This window comes from Pygocentrus nattereri, chromosome 7 (genome assembly GCF_015220715.1).
Source record: "Pygocentrus nattereri isolate fPygNat1 chromosome 7, fPygNat1.pri, whole genome shotgun sequence".
NCBI lineage: Eukaryota > Metazoa > Chordata > Actinopteri > Characiformes > Serrasalmidae > Pygocentrus > Pygocentrus nattereri.
In genome coordinates this window covers 2535647-2559609 of record NC_051217.1, presented here as the reverse complement: position 1 = coordinate 2559609, position 23963 = coordinate 2535647, and the positions used below count along the sequence as shown (strand labels likewise).

General features: G+C 40.9%; 1 protein-coding gene across 2 annotated transcripts in view; it reads right to left on the bottom strand.

Moving 5' to 3' along the window:
* The window catches only part of megf11 (multiple EGF-like-domains 11), a 152387-nt gene that overhangs the window by 97371 nt on the left and 31053 nt on the right, over positions 1–23963 (bottom strand). The window contains exons 2-5 of one of the 2 annotated variants that reach the window (XM_037540084.1): positions 22764–22921; positions 20075–20198; positions 10937–11038; positions 10278–10378 (exon numbers count right to left, since the gene is read on the bottom strand). In XM_037540084.1, coding sequence (XP_037395981.1) covers positions 10278–10378; positions 10937–11038; positions 20075–20190 — 319 coding nt within the window. In that variant the 5' untranslated portion in view covers positions 20191–20198; positions 22764–22921. The remainder of the gene's footprint in view (positions 1–10277; positions 10379–10936; positions 11039–20074; positions 20199–22763; positions 22922–23963) is intronic. The other variant, XM_037540085.1, reaches the window with a different exon arrangement.

Here is a 23963-nt window from a genome sequence, read left to right as displayed (position 1 = left end):
TAAAGGTACGAATCTGCCACTGGGGCAGTACCCCTCTTGTCCCTGGGGTGCTACCCTCAAGGGTACATCTCAGTACCTTTAGTCAGGTTATATATAAGTTGTTTGGACTCCACGCGTCTTGTCTCGTCCCCAGGCTTTTTATTATAATGTTCTGTTTTAAAACATTAGGTTATGAAAAAGTACAAAAATGCACTTTGCACTTGGGAAAAACTTAAGTGCTGTTGCACCTTTGAGGGTCCATTAAGCTGAAATCTGTTAAATTTTATAAACTGTACTTTAGTAAATAAGTTAGCTAATGCTCCTGTAATACATAATGCTTCATTCTGGTTACTGAACTTGGAGTTAAGATCAGGTTTTGGTGATTCACAGTAGCCTTCAGGTGCAAAAACACAAAGCTCTAGGAAACCCCTCATTACAAGAATGTGAGTACCTGTGGCTGTGTGTATGTGTGTGAGAGAGAGTGCGTCTTTATGCAGTTGGCACACCCTCTGGCTGCAGAAGGCAAGGCAGGCAGCAGGTCTTGAGCCTGAGCCTGGGCCTGGCCAGCATGGTTATGGATTATCATTCAATCAGGCTTCGATTGGGCCCTCAGCACTGGGCACAGGCACAGTGAGGGGATAGAAAGAGAGAGAGAGAGAATGAGAGACAATCCCAAACACCCAGAGGACAGCAGCTCTAATTGTAGAAACGCTCCACATGCAGAAATGCTAAAACCTGTCATTGCCAAATAATCCAGCACAGATTTACACAGCATTGAAAAACCTGGCTTTCAAACAGACAGTTTCTCTGTTGCCATTACAACAATCAACCAAAAAAACATCCTATGGCACTTTATGCTGACAAAGATGCCAAAATCGACTTCTCAAAATCAATGAGACTGTTCAAAGACAAGCAAACTAGAAAATAAATAAATTAAAAAATCCAATCCTACCACACGACATGATGTATTTCTGCTACCATCAGCAGTTTCTGATCAGCTGGAAGCAGAAACATACTGTCATATCTTCTGAACAAATGAAAATGACATTATGAAATGTAAGTGAAAGGATAACATATACCTTCCCCTGAGATCTGAAGTGATGTACGTTCATTTAATACACATGGAAAAAAGAGGGCTTGCATTTTAATTAACATTCAATGTGTCTCCTTCCTTCTACGACAGAATATATGGACTCTGGTAGAAAATGAAGTCTTTCATCTTGATAAAAAGCTAATCAGACTCATTATACTGAAGTGTTATCTCACCATTTAATAATAGAGCTAACTGGTGATTGCCACAAGGTATTAATAGATTGGACATTATTTAACGGATGGACTAATAAAACAGAGAAACTTTTATGGGGAGAAAACCCTGGAGTTGCAGCTCTCGAGCTCTAATCAGGTTCTTGAGCTCTGCAGTTAGATAAGGACAGCGAAGGCGGGGAGATGTTTCACCTGTCCTACTTCACGAAACAACACATCCTAGAAAGCGAAGCAGGAAGAAAGTTCTGGGTAACCTCATAAATATAAACAGTTAATGAAGCTGTGTCCGCAAAGCCCCCTAAAGCAGAAAGCAAACTTTAGCCCCAAAAGTAACTCAACTCACCTCAATCTATGAGAGAAAGGACTTTGAAGCCGCAAAAACTAGGAACAACACCAAAAAAAAAGCGGAAATCAAAGGCATCCCAATCCTTTTAAAGGAGAGACCTCATCATCTTCGCCATCATTAAAACTCAAAATGTGGAATCTACTTGAGCTTGGTGCATGAGACTTTATTAAACCATCTTAGGCTAATTCTCCAGCAAGCAGCAGCAGCACGTCCATTGCTTCATTAATGCTGCATCGCTAACCAGTTGAGACTCTCCCACTCCCTCATCCAGATGGCAGAGGCTAAAACTGGTGAGGCTTCACGTAAGACCTCCTATTGAGCTCCAAAGTCTCATTAAAGTACAATCAAGACACTTCTAAAGTTCAGCAATAAAAAAAAAAGAAACGCTGACCAGTACTACTATGCATTAGGTCTGGAAGCTAAACTAAACTGACTAATAATACAATGCTTTATCTATAAAGCATGTTCAATATGAAAACACTGGAGATCAAAGTCAACTCCTAAATGCATGATGGGCATTCTAAAATGCATTCAGTACGAATAAATCAACAAAGCTGTGAGAATTATGCAATGCATCACCTCTCTTTCTGGCAACCTAAAGAAAGGACTCCTAAAATGCAGACTATGCATTGTAGCTTCGCAACAATCCAATACAGGCAGAGATCAAGGTCTAGCACATAAAGATTTATTGGCACATAAGTGAAGACAAAGGTGGGCAGAGCATAAACCTATACAATGCTGTTAAATCCCCAGTCAGATACTGTGGCAAGCTAGCCATCATGACTTAAAGGGCCCATGTCACACTTTTTTTTCCCTCGCTCTCCACGTATGACGTTTTATGTGCAAAAAGCACATAAGTCTTTTTATATTTTTGCAATTATTTTACAGCTTTTTTTTACCCCTTCAAATTACACAGGCTGTTTTTGTTACAGTGCCTTTAAGATTGATGTAAGTACATGACCTCTGTTCTGATTGGCTGCCCTGTATTGGGCCTTTTTCAGAAAGCAGTCCATGCTGAAATACTCCTTATAACTTTAGCATCACTGGGCAGGGCTAGACTGCGGTTTGCTGAATAGGAGGACATACAATCGTATATGCCGGTCAAATGAAATGTTTTGTTGTGGAATTAAGTGTGTATGCTCCATAGAACTACACATTTTATTGCACAATTACTGTTTATTTGTTGAATTTAGCACTTATATAGGCTTTGACACATTTTATAGTGTTTTGTCTTTTTCCCATATATTAAACACAGCAAATAAGCAGAAATTGTTCACTCAAATTTATAGAAAATACTGTGTTTATGTTTGCTCTCTGTAAAGCAGCAATCACCAACTCTCCTCCTGGAAATTTACTTTCCTTTAAGTTTAATTCTAACCTGCATCTAACATGCTGCCCCCCCCCCCTTACCTAACACTAATGATCTGATCCAGCCAATAAAGAACTTCTGAAGAAGTTAATTATGTGGTCAGGTGTGGCAGATTGTGACTAGACTCTGCAGGAAGGTACAGAGCTATTATGAAGTATTTGTCCTCTTCCCAATTTCTTCTATTTTTGTATATTCATCTGAAATGTGAATATTTCACATCATCAAGCTACTTTTAATATTAAGTATATAACCCAAATTAACACAAAATGCTGATTTTAAATGATGATTTCATTTAACATAACAGCACTGTTCAGCCCTTCCTCGTCTATATGGAAAATAATTTGCCCCCTATTAATTCAACCACTTAACCAAATTCAATTGACTATTTTTTTCAATTTCACTAGCCACATCCAGACATGAATACTGCCAGACCTGTTGAACCTACTCAAACAGAACCTGTCTGGCAATGTGAAGCAGGCTGGAAGATCTCAAACAGCACAAGGCTACATTCTAAAGAGATTCAAATACAGATGTGAAACAAAGTCATTGAAAGCTGCCAGTCTAGAAAGGGTTACAAAGACATTGCTATGGCTTTGGGAACCACAGCAAACCACAGCACAGTAAGGGCCACTGGAGAAATGGAGCAAACTCGGAACAGCGATCGACTTTCCAGAAACGTACAGCCTACCACACTTTCACCAAGAGTGAGAAAGAACTGCAGGCCTCACTTGCCGCGGTGAAGGTCAATGTATGTGATTCCACAAATTAAGTCTTCCACAAAGACTTTAGGCAAAAATGGCTTCTGTAAGAGAGTTGCAAGGTACAAACTACTGCTGACCAAAAAGAGCAGAAAGTCTCATCTCAGATTTGCCAAAAACATCGAGATGACCCCAAGACTTTTGGGATGAAATCCCTTGGACTGTTGAGTAAGAACATCATACCAGCAGTCAAACATAGTGGTGGTAGTGTGATGGCCTGGGTCTGCTTTGCTTCTGCAGGCCTGGACAACGTCATAATTGATTGAACCATGAATTCTGCTCTCTATCAGAAAATCCTGAAGGAGAACAATCACTCGTCAGTTCGTAACCTAAAGTTCAAAGAGCAGTTTGGTTGTGCAGCAGGACAATGATACGAAGCACACAAGCAAGTGGCTCAAAAGTAAAAAAAAAAAGAAAAGGTTTTGCTTTAAGGTGGCTAAGTCAAGATCCTGACTTGAATCCCCCTGAGATGCTAAGGCAAGACCTTAAATTGGCAGTTCATGTTTAAATAAAATAAACAATTCTGCAAAGAATCCAGCAACGTAAAAGACTCATTGCAATATCGTACAACCAGTTATTAGGTTTAGGGCAAATACTTTTTCATATGCATGATGTAAGTTTTTAATAAATCTTTCGGGGCAGTCGTGGGCTGGAGGTTAGGGATCTGGCCCTGTGACCGGAAGGTTGCCGGTTCGATCCCCAGAGCTGACAGCACATGACTGAGGTGTCCTTGAGCAAGACACCTAACCCCCAACTGCTCCCTGGGTGCTGTGGATAGGGCTGCCCACCACTCTGGGCAAGTGTGCTCACTGCCCCCTAGTATGTGTGTTCACTAGTGTGTATGTGGTGTTTCACTTCACGGATGGGTTAAATGTGGAGGTGGAATTTCCCCGGTTGTGGGATCAAAAAAAGTATCACTTAACTTATCTTCGATAAATGGAATGACCATTTAAAAGCTGTGTTTTGTGTTGGCTTTATATTAAAATTAGTTGGAAGTTAGCAAAAAATAGCAGAAATTAAAGGAGCAAATATTTTTTCACCGCACTGAAGATCTCCAGGACCAGGAGTGATCACTGCTGTAGATGATGTGTTAACTTATTTTCACTTAGTAAATCAATAAAACAGGTGATTTAAGCAGCGGTGTTTACACATTGCATTTGACTCTGTGTAAATTCTTTGGTTTTCATGACATCATAGAAACAATGGATTCGAAACAGCCTGCTTTTGTCCATATCTGGAATTTATGGATTGATGAGTGAACTGTATTTTGAAACAATTTCTACATCGTGCATCATCCTCTTGTAATTAAAAAATAATATATTCCGTTTTCCATGAAATGGACCTTTTAAACAACACAGCCTTTCAAATAACACATGCACTATAGGATATAAAGGGGACATTTGCCAAGTTCTCTCTTAGAAAACTAGTGCTAGACTGGCCACAACACAGTTTCGGCAGCTCCTGATTAGGGCTGTAAAGCAGTCCAACAATCTTGTGAGTTATAGCATGACCTTACAATTTAGCAGGCACACATGGGGGAGATTCGTCGCCACTAGAGGAGAAAAACTGCTTAAAGAAGGCACTTATGAAGAGATAAAACCTAAAAACCAGGCAGTTAATTTTGAGGAGAAAAGCAAAGATCAACACATACATAATGAAAACGGTTCTAATGCAGGCTCTTGTCCCTGTGCGCTGAACAACGGCACCGCTACAAAGCTTTTAAGCCTGCCGGTGAGAACAGAAGGATTAGCCACAGAGCAGAGCTATGCAGAACCAGCAAAAAGAGAGCCTGCACACACACCGCACACCTGACCAAACCCGCCCACACACAGACACAACTTAAAACCCATCATAATAATTCAATTTTCATCTAAATCTAATCTCTCGCTCTAATCTTCACATTTCTTGTCTTCTGTTGGCCACTTTTAAAATAATCCAATTAAAGCTAAAAACTCCGGAAACTGATAACTCGGCCTGTGACGGAGAGGCTTACAGTTACACACTGTAACCCAGTGGAGGACAATATGCTGTGGAAGGCCAACAGGGAGAAACAATATTTATGTTTACCATTTTTCCCAACAGATGGTGATGCTCTATTATTGGAGTGACTGCTACTGTGTAGTTGTGGCAGCTATTGTGCGGTAATGAAAACATTATTGATTACTGTCATTCCCCTGCTACACTAAGAGCCCCAGACAATGTCAGAATGGTTCCCCAGCCCAGTTGTAGCTAATCCCACGGCTGTTAGTTGGTTTGAGCCTTTAGGCTGCAGACAGAACAGGCCTCTGTTTCAGTCAATAAGGGCAGAAATATTAGATCATTCTTGTTTTTCCCTCAACAAAAAAAAAGTTGCCAGAGGTTGACACTGAATCCTCTGCTTTCTCAGTCACGGAGCTGTTGTAAGATAACATGTGGGGAGCGAGTTTTGAAACAGCCTGATGCTGGAACATCCCTTCATTCCTGGTGCATGAAATGTATTCTCTATAGCCCATATTAATAATTGAGCACTTCCAAATCAAACAACAAAGGGTGACTAGTTGTGTGCTCTCCGCGTAACGACAGTGGCACGACAACTGTTGGGTTTCTGTGTTCGTTTCATCAAAATGAGTAAAATTCCCTTTGATACAGAACAACAAATGAAAATCAATTGAAGAATTAATGTGACCGTAAATAACCGCATTGTAAGTTTGTAATCAGCATATTGGTTGTTGGTGGCTCTTCTTCTGGGTGTTATTGAGCTGCTGGGTCCTATTGAGCTCCCACAGCAAACACAGGTCCACAACAGCGGCCCTGTACAGTCCCTTGATTCTTTTTTGTTGTCTTGGAAATTCATTGGCAGAAGAGACAGGCAGTAATTAGGCTAGGGTGATTCAAGTGGACCTGAAAAGATTATGCAGGATATATTCTCCTTCTATTATGCACATTGCTGATAAACCACAGCATAGTGTGGTAATGGAAAAATCTCTAAAACCTTCGCCTTGAGTTAAAGATACCAATTACTCACATGAAAGTTAAAATGATGCTGCAGAATTACAAGGTAAAGCCACTACATTAAAAGGCCCACTATTTATAAAAGGCCAGCTCATTTAAATAAAAATATCTTATTTTGGTTAATTTAGCAATGGCATACTCACAGATTGCCCAATGTGAACGACTTGGGGAGACTTATTCATGCCTTCAGGAGACTATAATTTATAATGTTGCATTCTAAACTGCTGCATTTTTATTCACCATCAGCAGGGATGATGGTTCGCTCTTTTGTTACTTCACATATTTATGAGGCATAGCGGACCTGTCTCTGTTGCTTCAAAGATCCGCAGCTTAGCTCACCACAATACACAGAGAGGTTGAAATAAATACGTGATTTGACTGGACTGCTGTATGAGAGGGTCTTTTTCCTTTTTTTACCCCCAGCATAACTGCACACAAGAAAAAGTTCCACAAAACAGAAAACCTTAGCAAAGCGTAAGATTTGTTATACAAAATGAATGTAGCCTCGGAAATCTTCTCTTGTAAGATAAAATGTTCAAGCATCTCCCTGCTGTGCTCTTTCTAGATTACTGGCCACTAACCCTCCTCCTCAGTAGCGAAACATGACTGTTAGAGTGGAGTCTTTGGTTTGCTTATAAATGTCAAAATCTCGGGAAAACCCAGAAGGAAAAACATTCCTACAATAATCCTAATTTCTGCTAGCGCGCCTATGGGATTCCAGTAATATTTTAGCATCGTGCTAATAGGGGCTCACAGCATTTCATTTTTTTGGATGTTTTAGATTACATATGGATATTGGAAGCTTATAAAAGACATTCCATGTTTATGTTTTATCCATCCATCCATCCATCATCTTCCGCTTCTCCAGGGTTCGGGTCGCAGGGGCAGCATCCTGAGCAATGAGGCCCAGACCTCCCTTTCCCCAGCCACTTCCACTAGCTCCCTGGGGGGGGATTCCGAGGTGCTCCCAGGCCAGCTGGGCGATATAGTCACGCCAGCGTGTCCTGGGTCTTCCCCGAGGTCTCCTCCCCGGTGGACTTGCTGTGACACCTCCCGAGGGAGGCGTCCAGGAGGCATCCTAACCAGATGCCCGAACCACCTCAACTGGCTCCTCTCGACTTGGAGAAGCAGCGGCTCTACTCCGAGTCCCTCCCGGATGACCGAACTTCTCACCCTATCTCTAAGGGAGAGTCCAGCCACCCTGCGGAGGAAACTCATTTCGGCCGCTTGTATTCGCGATCTCGTCCTTTCGGTCATTACCCAAAGCTCATGACCATAGGTGAGGGTGGGAACGTAGATCGACCGGTAAATCGAGAGCCTTGCCTTATGGCTCAGCTCTTTCTTTACCACAACAGACCGGTAAAGAGCCCGCAGCACTGCTGACCCAGCACCAATCCGCCTGATCATCACTCGTGAACAAGACCCCGAGATACTTAAACTCCTCCACTGGAGGCAAGAGCTCATCCCCGACCCAGAGAGGGCTCTCTACCCTTTCCCGTGTGAGAACCATGGCCTCGGATTTGGAGGTACTGATCCTCATCCCGGCCGCTTCACACTTTTTTGTTTTATTTGCAGCTTAAACAGACATATTAATATAGATTTGACCTCGTAGCCGTTTTGGACATGCCCTGGCATACAGCAGCCACTCCATTACTAACATCTGATTGAAATGCATTGGTCAGGCTACAATTTATACTCACAGTCAGTGATATATCTGGAACTTCCAGAAGGCTAAGAGCGAGTTTTTGATCTCAGCTACTGCACATCAAAACATGACTGTGCCCACAATAACAGTTACTTCTTAATGATGCGTACAACCTTGGGACAATAATTGACTCAAAATTTAACACGGAAACAAACTGCAAAGCCGCATTTAAAGAACAGAAATTCTCTGTCGAACTCTCTGCGGGTTGGGCTGCCCACCGCTCCGGGCAAGTGTGCCCACTGCCCCCTAGTGTGTGTGTGCTCACTAAAGTGTATGTGGTGCTTCACTTCACAGATGGGTTAAATGCGGAGGTGAAATTTCCCCGTTGTGGGACTCATAAGGGTCACTAAATCTTAAATATTAATCTTAAATTGTTAACCGGTCCGGTAGGCTGACCGGTGAATCAAATTATTCTAGACTCTCTGCAAAGCAGACACCAGTTAAAGCGGATATCTGATTTGATTTTAAATGATGACTCTCACCCTTCAGCTACTTCCCTCTGGGCATAGGTTTCTAATCCCAAAGTGCAGCACAAAGCAATATAAAAACAGCTTTGTTTCAGCGGTCGTTACTCAGATGAACAGGGTGCAGTAACACGGCACAGAGGACTGGAACCTTTGTTAATCACCACTTGTTTGCGTTGCTTGTAAAGTGAGTGTCAAGCCGGATGTTGACTCTACTGCAAACCAGATCAGGTGGGGTTGATTCAGATTACGGTGTTTCATAAGGACGGTGATGCAACACAACAGAAAAGGAAGATACATACATCTCATACATCAGTGAGCAAACACTGAATGAATGACAGCATGTTACTACAGCAAACAATACACATGGCCAGTTTCTGCGTGGGTTTCATCCAGACATACTATATGCAGAGGGTGTGTGACACTGCAATCATCACAGGTTAGTGCCACAAGGCGTAAAAAACACCCCAGCTATTCTGAGCGCATACTAAATAGATATCTATCAGAAAGTCAGGCCTGTCCCATGGTTAATAATGTTGAGTAGCTGTGGATGTATCAAATCCCATTATCCGTTATGCTACGTGTGTTGATTCTTATCCCTTCCCTGGAGCTTAGAGAAATTGTCATTTACTCCATCACCTTGACACAGTGCTGGGTGAGGTCCTTTCACTCTGAGATTTTAGCGTGTTGTCAAACAACTGCTGAACCGTGTCCTCAGAGGTCTTGGCTGACTGATAGGATCCACTCACTCATGATTAAAGTGAATTAGGGGAAAATCGAGCCTGGCCCGTATGCGACAAGAGGACCAAGAGTCTACCCACGCAGTCTTACAGTCTGGCTAGTCCAAGTGGATGCAAAAAAAACAAAAAAACAAATATATATATATATATATATAAATACCATAAAACTCAAGTATTCTCACATCAACATCAACAAATCTGAAGCTGAGACTAAAACCTGGCCCTGAGCACCAGAAATTTCTAGCGTTCTTTAGCACTCTGTTATTGTGGGCACGATGAGAATGAGGACTACGTATTCTCAAAGAAATCGACCCTGGGATGTCTAACTCTCAAACTGTATGATAAATTAATTCTATTAATTCTTGTGTTGTATTAATCCAGACATTTTGAGGACTGTAGAACATGAGTAGGGACAATAATGAAAGGAACAAATTACATCTGAGGTATGGAGTTGGATAAATGCCTCCAAGATGGCTAAGAGTCTGATAAATGTCTCCAGAGGGAGAGGAGGGGAGAGCTAAAGGCTTGAGAGGGCATTGCTCAGGCAGGCAGAAGAGATGAATGCTTTTATTGTGGCCATAACTGCTAGCGAAAAGGGTGGGAAATAGGGCTGTGTTGATTTAAGGGGAAATTAGCATGTAAAAACGGGGAAAGACACTTACGGACACACAGGTCTCCGCTCTCAAAATAGCCGGGGCAGCACTGGGAGCGGCGGCGGTACATGGTGCGCACCCCCCGCCGGTACGCCGTCTTGTAGCTGATTCTGGAATGGATAGAAAATCAGAAGTAAACTGGCAGGTAAAGAGAAAATCAGCAGTAAACTGGCAGGTAAATTCCAGTGGAACACATAAAGAGGGATACAGCCGCTGGTTAGCATTAGCCTTGAACCACCTTTCTGAAGAACACCAGAGAGAGAAATAAACATAATTAAAATGAATTAAAGAAAAGTTTCAGCAGTGGGTGAAGGACGTCTCCCTTTGACGGGGAATATGGTGGGGCAGTGACTCATTGTGTGCGCCGCTTTTATCGGGAATGTCAACGATAAAGTCTTTAATGTGGCCATTAAAACTGATGCAGTGTCTGATGACAGTCAAAGGGCCATTTCCATCTCAGCTCCGACCACTGCAATCACTGTCAGTTACATTAGCACAGTGCTATTAGACTGAGGCGCACTCAGCACCCTTTCTGACTTGCAGCTTTTAATACTTCAAGCTGGAAGAGTGGGGGATGGGAGGGGGTTGTGAGGAGCTGTTAAGGTATACAGGATGGATGGTGGGGTCAGGAGGTCAAAAGCAAGGCACAACTGAGGATTAGTTTTTACCTGTGTCTGGTGCACTTGAACCAGTTGAGGATGTCGGTGCACCTGGTGTAGTAGATCTGGTCGAACGGATGAGCGTACGACTCCTGTACAGTCACCGCATAGCTAAGAAGAGAGCGTGGAGTAGAATGTAGAATCAAATTTCAGATTTTACTGATCTTGCTTTCAAAGCATTTCTGCCAGGCCAGTAAGACAAATAAGAAGAGAAACACTCTGAAATGTACACAGCAATAAACAGCTGAGAATCCGATCCTTTTAAAAGTGTCATTATAAAACATTACAACACATAAAACATTAAGTTGCCGACTTAACACTTCAATATTTTCCGAATACGTCATGATGTTAGTCTGCATTAACAAAGTTAATGAACTACTTTCTGAATGCTGATGCATGATACTAAACGAATGATAATCCAATGAACTTGCCGTGGTTTCTTTTCTTTTTTTTTTTTGACTGAACTGTTTTATTCAGTTTTCTTTGAAATGACTCCAAAGAGAGCTTTACATCGTGTACCTCTAACTGTGTGGCAACAGGGAATGGAATATTCTCATGGATATAATCCTCGGTATCGATCAACACTGTTAAAACCAAAAGTCACCGTTATTTTATGAATCAGATGTTATCAATAGTGAATCATCATATATGGAATCATATCGAAATCGGAATCTGTTCAGGTTTGGCAGATATTTCAAATTATATTGTACCTGAATAGTAGAACCTTTATATGTGGCTGGGCTTCTGAGCTGAAACCTCTGTGTTTTATTCATGTTACCTCATTAGTAACATTCAAAAAATACATTTTACTTCTCCTTACATATCAGTGCAAACCTAGTTTTTATGGATCCTTGATGTATATCATTACTATTAAAACTAAAAGTCAATACTTTCATTACTATTACTGCCACACAGGCATAGACTATGCATCATGCAGCGCTACTTTACACATGCCATAATCACTGCACTTACTAGTTCTTCCAAAAGGTGAAGGTGAAATCAGGCTAGCTTCACATCTTTGTTCACAAAACAACTTCAAATCTATAACAAATGTTCATCTTTACTAATCACTTTAATGTCAATTTGTTACACTGCAGCCAGCAAAGTGACAGTAAACCCTCCAAATATCCTCCTTCACTAAGGCAAAGTGTAAGCTCATATATCCCTGCAGCGGTGTTTCCACCCCTCTGTGGAGGAAATCATTCCCACTTATTTTTCATTACTGACACCCTCTTGCACAACTCATAATTATTCCAGCAATATGCTTGCAAAGATTGATTAGGATGAGAGTGCATTGATCAATTTAAGGCCTGCTTCATTTTTAGCAACTTATCCTCACTCATACGCACACACAAAATCTTTCGCTTTGTCGTGCCCTCCTCTGCCTCTCCGGGGATGGCTCAACTTAACAAGATCAATAACGTTCTCAGCATTTTCTGATTGTAACTGATCTCTATAGGCTGGCAAGTGTCCCCAAATCAACACTCCCCCAACGCTGTCCTTCACATCCTGTCAATATGGTCAGGAAAGTTGAAGGAGATCTTCTAAAACTCTCAGAAGCCGTGTGATGCTTGCCAACTCCAGAATATGTTCTAAATATGCAAGCTGTGCCGGTAACATGATATTCAAACCTACTTCTATTTAGGTTCTCTGTATTTAAAGAGGTCCTGATAAAGTTGTAGACTTCTAAATGAAGGCATTTAAATATGAAAATGCTTCATCCCTATTGGACGGTCGTTTCAGATCCAGAGAGGGTGCTTTTGTAGTCTGAGGAATACGGCTGGGATTTATGGCAATAACACTGAAATAGTTCTCATCTCAGCATGGTACAGCATGTCTGTGAACTGCAGCATCTAATATTCATTCTCTTCCCCTCTACTCAACCTCTGCTCAGTAGAATCGTCACCCCAGAAACGTCACCCCGGTCTCAAATGCAGCCTATATACAGTTCTATGCAAAACTCAGAGACCATATATTGTATAATTTACAGTCAAAGTGGTCATTAAGTACAAGTTATTACAAATGCAGAAACATATATTTAACAGCAAATAACACAGAAGCCTCAAACGAGTTAACATAATGTCATTTTTATATTATATATATATGCATGCCCACCTTGTCTTTATGATAGCTTCCATTCTTTTCAGAAGACTTGCTTTCAGTTTTTCAAAGAAATTTACAGGGATATTTTCCTCACTGGACTCTGGTGTGGTCAGTTTATTGCTCTGAGAACACTAGCAGCTTCTTTGTTTGATGTGCAAATGTTCTCTTTTGTGCCTCTTTCCTTTTCTCATTAACAGTTTCTTGACAGCTACACATCCTTTCAATTTCAGAACACTGAATTCTCTTCTCAAAGGACAGACAGAAGCACCTGTGGATTTTACCAGCTCTGAAGCAAAAGTGGACCTTGGATTTTTGATTTTTTGTTTTTATTACAAGGTCTTGTATGGTTATTACACTCTAAAACAGATGTGTTAAAAAACAAAACTTTTTAGAGTGTAGATGCTCTATAGATACTTTAATAATTTGCTGAACTCCAGTTTTGGAGACACCTGCTTTTTCCCCTTTCTTATGCAGGTGTGTTATCTAATGTCTACTTTTTACAGAAATATTTCCTGAAAAATGAACATAATCATATTTACTGGCATTTTGATTGGAAATGACATAAATGAAGGGTGGTCTCTGACTTTTACACAGCACGGCATTTATCATAAAAGATCCCTTTTAGGCTTGTCTTGACACTTTATTGGCAGGTACAGTAGGACCATTGCTCGACAATGTACAACCCTAAAGTGTGCCTACACAAAGAGGATAAAGAACCCCTCAAATAGAATTTTTACAAATCCTCTTTAAGTGCATATATAGTAATAGATCTATTTAAGACTCAACAAGAACTCTATTTCCACACATTACTTCAGGGCCTTGGTGCAACAACAAAACAAGGCAGGGTCTGTGTACACAGTAGTCAGAGCTGCACACACTACAAGTAAACAAGAATGCAAAATGAGAAAATGACTGTAGAGAAGCCGACACATACTGTAATTAGACAAGATGCATATTAATAATATACTGCACTTGTAGACACAAACAATAAACAATACATACAGAACAATAAAGGGAATGCAATATTAATGTGCAGCATCACTAAACAGTATAAAGAGTGCATAAGGCAGAGTGAAGTATTAGGGTGTGAATTGAGTATGTAAGTAAATTATAAGACAGAGTGAACATGAACAGGAAAGTATATCACATGTGACAGATACATAATAGTATAATCCAAACAGCATGAAATCTCTGAGTGGGAACTGTAGAGAGTCCAAATGAAAGATTGCCATGCGATTAAGTATCTAGGGAAGCTAGGAAGCAACTAGAGAACTGGTCTTAAAGGCCCAGGACAGTACTTGCTCATTGGCAAGCAAAAACTGCGAAGTCTAGGAAGAATCCCTAGGTAGCTTCCTCTCCCCAGTGTCCTGCCTTTTTGTGTACTCTGGGGGGAGTATCCATCCAGGAAAGCATGAGCCATCAGTGCTGGGGAATTTAAAGCAGGGTGTGGAGCTCCTGGTTCTTTTTTGGTGATTTTTCTGTAAAAACACAGCTGATTCAGCTCTTCACTTAACTATACCAATATTCAGTTGGCATGTTAGAGCAGGTGAAACACTAAACTGTGCTGGACTTACCCATGCACCAAGGCAATTGTGACCTTCAAGGCTGCAGTCCACAAACAGCCTCAGGCAGAGACGGGCAGTAAGCAGTTCCATTTCCATGTATATAAATGCATTTTTGATGTATTTGATCATTTTCTCAGTATTTGTTTATTTGTTTGTATTTGTTGAGTCATTATGTCACCAAAGCAAGAACGATACTTTTACTTTACTATGAGTTTAGGCTGCTCTACCCTGGCTCTCCCTGGCTCTTCTTAACAGGCACTCAAGATTCTTGACCAGGGCTGCCACTAGACTGGCCAAGGCTGGGCTAACTGGGCCTTGCAGGCCACCACCTTGTCATCATTATTAGTGCTATCACTTACATTGGCCTGGCAAACACAGTGCTGGAGAGTGTCTGGTAGTGTTGTGTGGTGTCAACATATGGCTCGTGCCAGGTCACTCTAGGCAGTGGAATCAAATGGGGGTAGCCGTGTCGTGTATATCAGTAAAGGTCAGCAGTGAATGCACCCAGGCTTTCTCCTTCTTGGCAACGGCAACCAGCTTGCTGTTCCTTCATGTAGTCATTGCCCCTAAGCGCCCCTCTAGGACTGCAAACAGGCACATGTAAATTTGTCAACAATATCTGACAGCAAGAAGGAGAGAGAAAGATGCAAGCACTGTGTCAAAAAAGCTTCTTTTGCTTTAAAAAGCTTTTCAAATGCACAGCCATAGCTTACAAAGTTCTCTTTGGAAGACCTCAATGACATCTCCTATGATGTGCACCTAATTATATTTTATGTGACAACATTTGCATGCTAGGGGGAAGTGTGAAATGTGTTAAAACAGATAACAATATGACGCAAAGCGCCAGATTCATAAGTAACCATGCTACTCCACACAGCACATGTGGCACTGTAAAGTCTTTACCGTCCACTGAGCTGACAGTACATGACTGAAGCGCCCTTGAGCAAGGCACCTAATCCCGCAACTACTCCCTGGGTGCTGTGGATAGGGCTGCACAACGCTCCAGGCAAGTATGCTCACTGCCCCTAGTGTGTGTGTTCACTAGTGTTTATGTGGTGTTTCACTGAACGGATGAGTTAAAGACTGTTCATAAAGCCACTATAGAGCTGATCAGTGCACTGGGCTCTTCTCATCATTTTGCCATTTCTATGTGTGTCCAATCAAATTCAAAATAGCAAAAAGAACTACATATTAAGGACCCACAGGCAGGCCTGTTTGAGTGCTACATCAGAGTAAACCAATAATCTTAGGCTCAGAACTACAGATGTTAAGAAAAGAAGTATAAGTACGATTTGATAAAAATGCAGAACAAAGGTAACTAACTTTTATCCACTGACAGAAACAACAAGTCTATTCTGAGTAAAGTTTCATACCAAAAACCAACAACTGGACTGAACCCCTCAACAATACTACATGCAGTTCAGAAGCTTGGATTAGAACAAGTGTAGTTTAATTAACTTAGTCTTGATTTGAGTTTAACTTCCAACTGCTTTGGAGCTTTTGACTGGCCTATATATTTTTTTGGATATGTAACATGTAATATAACCTACAAAGCTATAACTACACAGATCTTCTGTTATTCTATTATGTTCTTTGCTTTCATATATACCAGAAGCCAAAAGTTGAAGTTAATAAAACATGTTGCAGATAAATTTATGAATGATTATGCTATGACACTACTGTCCTGCAGTATTCACAGATTTTATAACAATTAGTGGAAAGTGGTAAAAAAAAAATAGATATGAAGGAAATTTTAGATTTAGTGCCCAAAATGGCAAACAGAACTGCACATAACACAAACATAACTGAGAAAGCTGTAAAACACTAAAAAAAGAAGTGAACTTTTCTGTTGTCTAACTTTTAGTATTTCAATCTAGAAGTAAAAGTCAAGTCATAGTAAAATGCAATTATTAATATGACAAGTGATTGCTAACTTTTGCTTATGTAAAATCAAGTGCAAAAAAACGAACACCCTGACAAACTACGTTGTGTTGATTTTCAAAGGTAAAAAAGTATGCACCCCTCTAGGGAACAAACTTTTTTTTTTTGCAAATTTTACAGCACAATTTTATTTATTTGCTCAGTTTAACACACTGCAAAAAAAATTAAACACAATATGTGCCAGAACTTTTGCAAAGGCCACATTTCATGTTTTCCCCGATAAATCAAATTCAATTAAAATTTAATTAAATTCAATTAAAATGTGCAAAAGTTTGTTCTCTTTAGAGGAAAACGTGTGTTACCTTATTGTCACTTAAAAAAACAACAACAAATGCATACAAACCTTTGCATACAACTGTATTTAGTACAGTAGTAATGCAATTTTGTATCCCTCGATTCCACAAGCTGCAGTTCTTTAAGAGAGGTGGCAGCTCTTTGCCAGCTCAAGTGACAATCTGAACTAATCAGCTCTTGTAAATCTGAGTTTAATAAACAAGGCAAGGCAAAGTAAAGAAGGAAGCTGAAAAAGACTGACAGGGCTGAAGGAGCTGGTCTGATAGAGGTTAGTTATGAACTTTCAGTTAAATTTGATTCTGAATTTGTAAAAATGTAATTACCTTGACATATCATAATTAGTGAGAATAAAGAAACATTTAATTGTGAAAAACATCATATTTGTGCTGTGACCTCGGCCTGGGGTTTCCCAACCTTTTCCATCCCGAGGCCCACCTGTGTATAACTACAATGCATAGCTTCATAGCATCAACATTGTAAAAATACTTTATTTACAAAAACTTAATTTTTCTTGTCCTAAATGCTGACACTGAAAACCTGAGAATTAGGGCCTGAAAAAGTTTAGATTTTAAAAGTTTAGAGACTGCACAATTCGCAGGTATGTTAAAACCATAAAACATGTTAAAACACATGGTTGTAGTGATGGTAAAAGGGGGGAAAATAAATAAATAAATATGTACTGTAGACATGGACTGTAATTTGGAGCTGCAGTCCATCGTGTTTTCACGGAAAATATTTCACTGGCTTTCCCAAAAGAGTAATTGTTTGGTCTCAAGATGTCTCTTTACTTTTGAGGGGGTTTGTGATCCATTTGAAATAGGCAAGCCAAGCTTCACTTACAAGGTTTTAGATTAGTCACAATCAACAATAATGACAAATCTTACTTGATAGCAGCTTATTTGTCATTTGTTTAACAATTAACCAAACACATGATCCTCGATCTGTGAGTTGAACGCATATCTCTGTTACTGTATGTCTATTGTTTTTAACAGCAGCTTGTGCTGAGCGCCTCTAAAGAGTCAGTCATTAAAAGAGCCGTTATGCTGACTGTACAGTGCCGTCGTGCCTCTAGAAGAGATGGAAAGCCAGCTCTGTTAATGAATTCCCTCGTTTGATCACAGAGTGCATTTCCCTCTGCAGTGAACTGAAAAGGGTTCGGTTTGACGCGGTCCGAGACCCGTGGTTTCTGCAGGACCTGCTCAGCTGTTTGTTGCAGACATGAATATGGGTGAAGTGTTTACACAGATCAAAACGGAGTGAACTAAAGAAAAAGGTGTGATAAGTCCATCCCAAACAAAGCACCCTGAGAAACTTCTCCATCTCTGGCTAGCTGTCTACATTGCGCATCTATGGCTGTGTTGTCTCAAACTGATGACGTTTAAGTAGCGCACAACTCCGACGTTTTTTATTTGTACCTCTTTATTAATATTTATATTGACTATAATGGGCTGAAGGTTAAGGAGTCATGGGCTGAGGGTGAGATAACCAGCCTTGCGACTGGAAGGTCGCCGGTACGATCCCCTGAGCTGACAGTACATGACTCAAGTGCCCTTGAGCAAGACACCTAATCCCCAACTACTCCCTGGGTGCTGTGGATAGGGCTGCACAACGCTCCAGGCAAGTATGCTCACTGGCCCTAGTGTGAGTGTTCCCTAGTGTGTACGTGGTGTTTCACTGCATGGATGAGTTGAGATGCGCAGGTCAAATTTCCCCGTTGTGGGACTAACAAGGGTTGCAGAGTTTTATTAACATCCACAAACCATGAAAAAATCACTGTAATGCAGACCTGGTGGCAAAACTATCAGGATAGGCAGGACTTTTGGAGGGAGGGGGGCATCAGTCATAATCTTCTTAGTAACACCTGATATGCACAAAATAGTTTTACAATCTACAACAAAAGTTTGGCTGCCCCTGATTGAATTACATGTTGTGTGATTTTCTAAGTGTGAACAAACTGGGACTTCTTACGGTCTACTGCTTTAATAGTGCGCACATCGAAAATCCTCGTCAAGCATATCGCTTTCCTCTGCACACGCTGCCGTTACAATGTGTGCCAAGACGCTAAATCCCAACAGATCAAAATTTGCCTTGATTAATCAACTGAATGGATGTGTAGCATGTGCCTCATTTGTTGATGACTTAAATGTGTGAAAAGTTACTTTTATCCATATAGGTTATGGTCATACAATTGTAAGACAACCTAAATGTACCACTATTAAGGTTCATAAGAAAAAAAATTAAGTGTATTTAAAGAATATACAGAAAAATAGAAAAACTATTAGAAAATATTTACTAATACATCTAATAGGTGTTTAGGTGTTTCATGCATGTATTTGTGACAAAACACACTGTCAGTGCAAACTCATTTTGCCAGCCAATGCCAAACAACTGACATTTAGTTTGCAATTTGCTCCAGCTGCATACAGCATCTTCTAAACTCTCTTAAAGTCTACAGCCAGTTATATCAACTGTCATTTAAATGTTATAATTTGCTTTGTTAAAAAATGCTTTTTGTTACGGTCCGATGTTCATTCTTCTAAGACATGGTTAAATTAGATGTTCAAGTAAAAATCAATACATGACTTGCACCATAACCTGGAAAAATTCTGTTTACACTTTATTTCTTGTCTACTTTAAGGAATCTTACAGCGAATGCTCTACGTGTGTGTCTATACAGATTCCAACCCTTCCCCTCCATCTACACCATCTAGAGTGTCTACAGCAAATGTACTGCTAACCACTGTGTTCTTGTAATTTAAAAACATAATAAAAAGATAATCACAATCCATAAAAATCCATTAGCCTATTTAGATGGATTTAGTCCAGTTTGCAAAATAGTAAATTAAAACAAGTGTAATTGAAGTTTTAATGTTACTGTGTCTTGATTTTCTGTGCCAAATCATTAAATCTAAATCTGTGATAATATTTTTGCCACATCTCCGACCTCCATCTGAAACACTCCATGCATGCGTGCTTTAAAAGGACCTCTTTAACTCGCGTAAAGTTTTTGGTACTTTCAGCCCTGCTGATGACTGCACATGACACAGTTTAGTACTCAAATAATTACACAGACATACACCACTGCGCTACAATGCTACAATCCTAATCCCTTTGCCTTTTGAATAAAAGATCTCCGTTCAGTGAGCTGTTGGTGGGAGTGGAAGAGTGCAGTGTGTATGCTGCAGTGTGTTAAATGAAAGATAAGACTGAGTGAGGCACAGGAGAGAAAGACAGCACTCCTCACCTTTCCCAGTGACTGCAGACGTTGGGGTCATCCGGGTTGAGGCTCCACACGCCGATAACGAGCCCCAGAACAGCCAGCACAGGCTGGGCTAAAGGCGAGGCCCGCACAGGCCCCATCACCAGTCCTGAGAGAGAAGCAGACAGATAGAGAGGGGAGGGGAGTGCAAGGGAAAGATAGTGAGAAAGTGGGAATCACTGGTAGTTTCTTTTTAACACTGCTCTAAACTGGAGTCACTGTCTAGACTGCATTCGTGGGAACACCATGAAATGAATTCAGTGTGCTGATTCTTTTACAGTACTACAACCTCATGCTCATCCATGTTTGTATGTGTGTTTGGCTGAGAATATCTGAATTGGAAGGGCATAAAAGCCAAAATCTGGGATGCTGTTACTAATACTAATATTATTTTTCATTGCTGTCATTAGGAAAACGTATGAGTACAAAATGGAAACGTAACATTAATGTAACAAGACTTTGTTTCACATCGTTTTGGACCAATGAGTTTTCAGAAAGTGTAATAAAAGCAAATAAGAACAAGTCATGAGATTTTGATATAACAGTGAAGATCCGGCTTGCTGGTATTTACAGAACTGTGTAAATGTCAGAGATTACTAAAGGTACGGCAAAAAAGTAATATTGCAAGTATTATTATATTTTTCACGATGCATGACGCAACTGTACGTATTTTTCTGACATTTTAAAAGTACAAAGTAATGCCACATTTAAAAAATACTGTCAAAAACTATAAATACAATATGTTGTACTCAACATGTATTCACTGCCCATCACTAAATAAATGAAACAGGGCTGTACTGTAATTTTCTGTTATTATATATATTATATATTTTCTGCTTTTTCCCAACACTGAAAAATGAACAAATTATACTTAATTTCCATTTTCCCTGGAAATGAAATAAATGAACAGTGGTTTCTGACTTTTGCACAGTACAGTATACACTAATAAAATAATAAACTTTGAAGAACCCAGGGAGCAGCCTTATGTCCTGGGAACTGATTTTTTATTTCTCGCGTGCAGGTACCCAGACATTTAGCCAGCCCATTAAACAGTAGACAGTCACAATTATATAGGCTGGACTGATGCCACGATTAGGCTCTGTACATGACAACAGGATGTTCCTGGTACAATTACATCACATGCACGGTACAACAAATAATACTGAGTAAAATAGCATATAACACAGCATAAAACAAAGCAGCACTTTCCTTCAAAATACTCGTGTGCTTTATTAAGTTAATTAAATTCTAATTACAGACCGTTTAAAACTTTAAATACGCTTCCTAATATGAATGAATGATGGTTCTTGCATTCAGCCCTGCTTCTGAATGTGGGGAGAGGACCTTTGCTCTCTAGTTTCAGATTTTGTTTTTAAACATCTGCCAGAGCTACTGTCCAGGTAGCCTGAAATCCTTGTTTATGGCTTTAAGGAGAATTGTACCAAGACAGTGACTGAGGAGTGTGTGGAAGCACACTGGGGGACCATTCTTTTAAGTTGTCAGCACATTTCATTAGAACATTGACAGGTGAGGAGCACGCAAGTGTGATGGATGGACATGACAGTGACAGACACTGATGCATGCTTGACTGTACCTCTACACAAAGGGCATGTGAATGACACAGTACATACAGCGCTGTGATAGTGAAATGTGCTACACATTGAACTAATGAGATCCCATGGCATGTGTAAGCGGTAGGTAGTGGAGGTAGTCCTGGCAGTCCAAAGCCAAGAGCTGTATCTGACTCAATATCCTCCACTGATCAGCTTACTGGAGTAAGTGCACTGCCACTATCTGCCATAAACCCCCAGGTGTGCGTCTGGGAAAGAGAGTCATCATTTGTACTGTAATAGGTTCGCACATCTTGAAAGATTCTGTCAGCAGTACACTTTGCGACGGTGCTTGATAATACGGGGTGTCAAACATTCAGTTAATCTCCAGCCACTCAGAGGCGTGTGTAGTTCATTGATGAGAGAAAAAAAAATCAATTGTTTTTACTTCTCAGGAGTAGCAGATCACATAAAAAAGGCAGAGGTTAGAGCCTTGTTACCTTCTGCTCCAGGATGATTCATTCTTGCACACCGCCCTGATAAAAAGATTTCTCAGTATGTGTAGCGCTTTTTGCTCTGAGTACACCGAAAATTGCTCTATTACACTGAAATGCTAATGGTTGAATATGGTCCTGCAGTGTCTCTTAAGTGGACTCATAAGTAGACCATGTCCTTGGCCAGATGAATACATACTGCTAGTAATATTTTCCATGAGCAAAAGTCATATCTAAAGCAGTTCTGTAAGCAGAGTGTAAATAAGACAAAACATGGAGTGATGGTGTGCAGCTTCTCAATACAGTCACAGCTGGCAAAACATCAAATGAGAGATGACCATTCTCAATTGATTTTTGGTCAAATGAAGTCCATGTATCATAGATCATTGGGTTTTGTGGTATGATTGGTTAGTCTTTCATCAAAATGCATTTGAAGTTCTCAGTCATTCCAACAGACTCCCGGTGAGTTGTGAGAACATGACATATCCTCATGGCTCCAAGTAGAAAACGCTAATGAGGGCCCTGACATCAAATTACTGCGGGGTTCTTCTTGAAGTGTGGAAGATCCTAATGGAGGCTGAGTTCTAATAACGTTGCCTGGGTCTAGGAATGAGGAATGGATTTAGTCACCTCAGACTGCAGGCTGGTGGCTCCAGAGAGGGCTTCCAAGAGTTAAAGCCGAGAAGGGTCGCGGTCAGCCTGAACCGACACAGGTTCCGTACAGGCTATAGAGCGGAAACGTAGTCAGACAAACTCACTAACGGCTCGAGAAAGAGTAGGGAAGCCACCTGGGAATACAGAAAGGGTAGGAGAGAGAGTGAAAGACACACATGAGTATACAAATTTTGATTGAGAGGAGGATGGGTCTCAAAATGAGAAAAGACAACAGCATGTTGTTATCAAAGGAGAAGAGTAGATTAAAGGGCAGAAAATATTAAAGGGGGGAGAAGAGAAGTAGAATAGGAGATAAACAGTGAGTGTGCAGTTGACTGAGTTGAAGATGGGCCTCTAAACGCCTGAAGATCACAATCGAGACAAGAAAAAAAAGAATGAGAGATACATGAGGAGTAGAGTGTCAGTAAAAGGTGCAGTGGGACTGAACTTAACAGCTGCTAAATCCCTCATATGAAATCTACACAGTGTCCCTATGTTTGGAGGAGATGAGGCGCTGGGCTCACTCTTCACCTGCAGGCACGCTAGGGTGAGAGTCTGCATTACTCATAGCATACACCTCGAGAGGCTTCTCAACAATAGTACATACGAACAGGTTATTCATGCGCATTAATGACAAAACGAAGTGCTGTCATGGTGGTAGTGTTCATCTAACCAGGAGCACAGCGCTCCTCAAGCTCATTACACGGCTTGTCGTTCCGCCTGAGTTTGGGCAGAGGTCAGCTTCTTGATCCTCTCTCTCTCCAACCATAGCGCTCTCTCTATCTCATGCTTGGCCTTTGGGCATGGAGATGAAAATATGGCTCCAAACAAAAGGGACGTTGGCCTCTTTTTCTCTCACAGGGATGCATAATTTATCAGTCTGCTCCTTCAGATGCAGAGGAGGCTGGGCGGGGAGCCGGAGGCGAGGACAGGAAATGGGGTGAGAGCAGGAGGATGGGCTAGGAGCATACTGGAGGGGACAGGCTGTCTGCCATTGACCTCCAATGCTGCTGCTCCTGCTACATGCTGAAGAGTTCAGCAATCTGCCTCTGATGCTGATCTAATACTTAGTTACAGCATACTTGTAGACAAACTGCCTGGAGACGTTCCCCACGCATCACAGGACCTGCGCAGAAAAGCCAAGTGGGCATTACATGGTTACACGACTCAGGTCAA